Genomic DNA, 4,997 nt, shown 5'->3' with positions numbered 1-4,997 from the left:
TGGAATAAATATGTAACTTAAGTCTTTTTATTTTGGTGATTTAATGGGGTGTAGCTGTAGAAGCATTATCGCTATTTTCTGTAGCTTCATTGGGTGTACCTACATCCAGCTGTACATACGTCTGTAGCATGTTTACCCAGATGGATACCTTTGTGACTGAGTTGGGGTGAGTGGGACTCCTGCCGCTGTAGGATTTGTGTAAGGAAGGGCACAGCTGCAAGGGCATGGAGAACCCAGAAGGAAGGCGGCGGGTTGGCGTGTGCTACCTGAGGCAGAGACAGGCACACTGTAACTATTTTCCTTTTCAATGGCTCACTAAAACTTGACGACTTTACTCGTAGCCAGCTGCCTGTTTTTGAAACATCAGTCCTTTTCATGTAGTTAACCTGCCCTGGTTGCATTTAAGCTATTTTCCAGAGAGCGTTTCTGTTAGCTCTTCTTTCATTCGGTCTGCGAGTAGAGCGAAAACGGTTAATGCGACTTTTTACTCGGGAAAAAAAAAAAAAAAAAGGTGGGAAAGAGCACCAGCCTGTTGTCCGAAAGAACTCAACCTGTTCTTTTGTTCGCAGCTGAGGCAAAGCAGAGGCCCGAATCTTAAATCCCGAGATGCACTTTCTTAATTACAGCTCCATCACGAACGGGGGCTGGTTCAGGGGCTCCCGGGGGCTGCCTCCGGGCGGGAGGCACCACCTTCCCCCGCGCTGCGGCCCGCCGGGGCGGGGAGAGCGCACAGCTGTGCCGCGGCTGCCGCCGGGGGAGGGGGTCGGGGGTCGGCGGTGGGGTACGGCCCGGCCCGGCCCGGCCCCTCCAGCCGCCGGGGGGGGCACGGCACCTGCCGGCGCCCGGGCTGCGGCGGAGGAGGGGCGGCGGGAGCCCTGCGGGCCGCCACGTCGTCCGGCGGCGGCTGCGTACGCGGCGGTGGGCGGGGCGCCGCGGCGCGGCCGGGCTGGCGGGTCGGGAAGATGGCGGCCGGTATCCGGGAGAAGCAGACAGGTAAGCGGCTTCCCGCGGTGTCCGTCGCCGCGGCGGCGCAGCTGCCTTCCCCGGGGCTCCGGGGAGGGAGGGACCGAGGTCAGCCTCGCGCTGCGGCCGGGGGCTCCTGCCTGCCGTCCCCCCCGTCCTTTCCCCCGCCGCGGGGCGGGACGTGGGCGTCTGCGAGCCCCTTAGCCTCCCCCGGGGGATTCGCGCCCTCGCACCCGGCTTGGGTCTCCCGGCAGTGGGACGGCGGCCTCCCTCCTCCTCCTCCTCCTCCTCCTCCTCCCTCTCTTCCTCCTCAGCTGCCTCTGCAGCGGCGGGCCCGGGGCTCCGGGGCCCTCTGGCCGCTGCTCTTGCCGAGGGGGCCCGGCCCCGCTGTGGGGCACAGGGCCGGGCGTGCGCTCTGCCCGGGCGGCGGCGGGCCCGGGCTCCCAGGGAGGGGCTTGCCTGGGCCCGGGGCTTGAGCGGTGCCCTTCTCCCGTGGCCGTGGGGAGCGGGTGTGCTTTCCCTCCGTTTCGGCTTCCTTTCTACCCCTAGCAAGGATCAATGGGAAGTATCGTTTAATGCTGTGGAAATAAAGCTGCTGTTGTGGTGCTCCTGTTAAGACAATACAGAGGTCTCGGAGCGCATACTGACCCTCAAGAAATTGAGAATGCGAGATTAACGACTACGAGTAATTATGTAGGAGGTTAGTTATTCAGTCCCTCTTTTCTTCTCTGGCTTGATGTTGCTTTGTGGAGCGTTGAACCACCCATTTGAACACACTCCTAAAGCGTAGAGCGTGTCAACTCCATAGTCCTTTACTTCCCTTGCTTGCCGAAGTTTTTGTCAAGTAGTTTTGAGCTGTAATCTTCTAACCTTCTCCTTGACAACTGCAGTATCTTTCTGGTGGTTTAGAGGATTCTGGGTGCGTTTATTTAACAAGAAATGTCTAAAGTCATCTGCTGAAAAATCTCAGTCTGAGTCTCTGTGTGGGCCTTAAATATTTACTAGTATTCTCCATCTTCTTTTTGTACCAGAAGTCTACTTTCCGTAACCTCGTTCCTGTGGCTGTCTACCATTAATAGTGCTGTTTGATGTTCCTTTGCAATCCTTCACTTTTTTTCTCTTTGCTACCTTTCTGATAGAGCTCATTGTCTTTGAGCCCCTATTCCATACAGCTTTATTCTTTCCTACTGTGCTTCATCTTGTTACTTGATTATTTCAGTCAACCTTTAGCACTGAACCCATGTTGTCTTCCACTGGGGAGGTCATTTGCAAGGAGGTAGATTGAATAATTGAAAGATACTCAGAAAAAGGAAAAGATTTATTATCATTTAGTATTTGTATTACCATGTATGTGCACCATCTGTTGTTGTGACCTTTATCCAGGTTCATAACCAGTCAAAGCATATTGTTGTGCAAGCACAGTAAAAACCTGATCCTTGCCCCAGAGAGTATTCAGCCTGAAAGTAAATGAAATGGTGATATAAATACCAAAAAGAAACCCAGAGACATGCTGAATGTTTGTCATGATTGTTATAACACACCACTAGTCTGATTGGTGTCTTCCTTTAGTAGAGAGCTTATGCCGAGTTTTAATTTAAATGGTGAACTCTACAAAGCAGCTGCTTCAGATCCAATAGTACCAAAATACATAACCTTGTAGCTTTATACAAAATTGTTCATATGGCTGAAATGTATGGAAGGTGTCACTGGCAGTGAGGGAGTGAAGGCTCCAGGAGCGGTCTGTAATTAGCTTTCAGGATTGTTCTGTGGTGTTTAATAAAAAAAAAAAGAGGAAAAAAAAAAAAAAAAAAGAGGAAAAAAGTGTTAAGCAAGTGGAACACTGGATTCCAGGGAGACCCAGCACTCACTGCTAGCTTTCTTCCTCCCATGGTCAAGTTTCACTTCTGGTAATGTGATTTGAAAAGGCAGTACACAGGAGGAGGAAGCAGGGACAGACTGTGAAGGAGGACTGTCAGAAACATTGCCTGGGCATGGATGGAAAGCCGAAGTTCAACTGGAGTTGAGACTTGCAGCGGGTGTCAAAAGCAATGAGAAGAGCTTCTGCTGCGACATTAGTAGTGAAAATATGAATAAGGAAAAATGTTTGATCATTGCTAAATGGAGCCGGTCATTTAGTGGTGATGGACACAGATAAGGCTGAGGTACCCAATGCCTTCTTTGCCTCAGTCTTCACCAACAAATTCTTGCAGGCCTTTGTGTCACTTTGGAGTCAATCATGGAGTGAATCTTCTTGGAAAATATTTTCCATCATTACGTGAAGGAGAAGGCAAGCATGAATTTATGTGTGGTAAATCACGCCTGACCAGCCTGATTGCCTTCAGTGATAAAATGACTGGATTTGTAGGTAACAGGGGAGCAGAGTACGTCATTTACTTTGACTTTAGCAAGGCTTTTGGCATTGTATTCTTATATCCAAGTGAGGATGGTATGGGCTGGAGGGATGGACAGCTAGATAAGTAAAAAAATGGTTGGATGGTCAGGCTCAGGGGATTGCAGTTAATCAGACACACTATACGTGGAGGCTGGTAACAACTGGAGCACCACGTGGGTCTATCCTGTCACCTGTCCTGTTTAAAATCTCTATCAGTGACGTTGAGGAAGTGTCAAAGTGCACTCTCATTAAGGGTGTGGGTGACAGCGAACTAGGGGAATCAGTTAATGTACTCGAGAGCAGAGCTGCCACTCAGAGGGACTTAGATGGGCAAGAGGAATGGGCCAACAGGGATCTCTTGAAATTCAGCAACGGCAAATATAAATTCCTGCACCTGGAAAGGAAGAACCCCTTGCAATGTACAGGCGACAGTGCAGGGGACTGGCAGACTGAAGAGCAGCTCTGCCGAAAAGGCCTGCGAGGGCTCTCAGTAGACAGCAAGCTGAACGTGAGCCCACAGTGTGCCCCCACATAGCAGCATCCCGGGCCATATTCACAGGAGCACAGCCAGTAGATCAAGGGGAGTGACTATCCCCCCCACTCAGCCTCAGGAGACCACATCTAGATACCATGTCCAGTTTGTGGCTACCAGTACAGGAAACGTGTTCATGTTGGAGGGAGTTCAGCAAAGGACTACCAAGACGGTCAGGGGCTGAAGCACTATGAGGTGAGGCTGCAGGACTAGGGCTTGTTCTGCGGGGAGAAAAGGACGCTTGAAGGGGGACCTAACAGCAGCTCCCCAGTAGCTATGGAGGGGGCATTGAGAAGATGGAGCCAGGCTCCTTGTGGTGGTGTGGAGCAGGAGCGTGAGGGACAACAGACATACATTGAAACAAGGTGTTCAAACTGGATATAAGGAAAAACTTTTTCATCTCAAGGATGGTCAGTGCCACACGTTGCGCAGTGTGGTTGTGGCATCTCCATCCCTGGAGGCCTGACTGGATAAAGCCCTGAGCAGCCTGGCCTGGACTCACAGCTGACCGTGCCTGAGCAGGAGGTTGGAGTAGAGATCTCCCGAGGTCCTTTCCAGCCTGAGCTGTCCTGTGATACTGTAAACCCCAGGGAACAGCACTTGAGTATGCTCACAAGCTTTGTTCAGCTGAAGAGCCAGAAGTTAACTGTTTCTGCTGCTTTCCATTTATGTGAGCAAAGTGGTATACATTGCTTTGATTTCTGGAAGTTTTTCCTCTCTGCAAAGCTTTGTGATGACTTTGTTTATGAGTTTGAAGAGAATAGCCACTAACTTCTACTGATGCAAATAGGCTTCTGCTGCTAGTCAAAGATGAGAGAACAGCACATAGTGTATTGTTTAATCAGATAAATGAGGAAGGACTCCTTACTTAATAGATTTATAACTTAGAGGTAGGTGAAGGAATCTGCTTTGCTTTCTGTGTTGCATGTGAAGTTAAATGAAAGCTCATTCCTGTTTCAAAGCGTTTTTCTGCTGCAAATTAGGGGTGGGTTTTGTACCCCTTAAAGCAGCAATTTCTTCCTGTGAGTTCTAAAAACGTTTCAAAATGCGTGTCAGTTTTAGTCAGGTGAAAAGGTATTTTTTGCTTGTGTGTATGCTGTTGTTCCTGTG

The 4,997-nt window shown here is 50.3% G+C and overlaps 1 protein-coding gene across 2 annotated transcripts in view; it reads left to right on the top strand.

Moving 5' to 3' along the window:
- The first annotated feature begins 928 nt into the window (after positions 1 to 928).
- SCFD1 (sec1 family domain containing 1) overlaps positions 929 to 4,997 on the top strand; it is a 53,666-nt gene continuing 49,597 nt past the window's right edge. For both annotated transcript variants that reach the window (XM_049825926.1, XM_049825925.1), the window contains exon 1: positions 929 to 993. In XM_049825926.1, the coding sequence (XP_049681883.1) occupies positions 963 to 993 (31 nt within the window). In that variant the 5' untranslated portion in view covers positions 929 to 962. The remainder of the gene's footprint in view (positions 994 to 4,997) is intronic.

This window comes from Accipiter gentilis, chromosome 22 (assembly GCF_929443795.1).
Source record: "Accipiter gentilis chromosome 22, bAccGen1.1, whole genome shotgun sequence".
In the NCBI taxonomy this organism is placed as follows: domain Eukaryota; kingdom Metazoa; phylum Chordata; class Aves; order Accipitriformes; family Accipitridae; genus Astur; species Astur gentilis.
The sequence above is the reverse complement of the archived record's forward strand: the minus strand, read 5'-3'. Positions and strand labels throughout refer to the sequence as shown.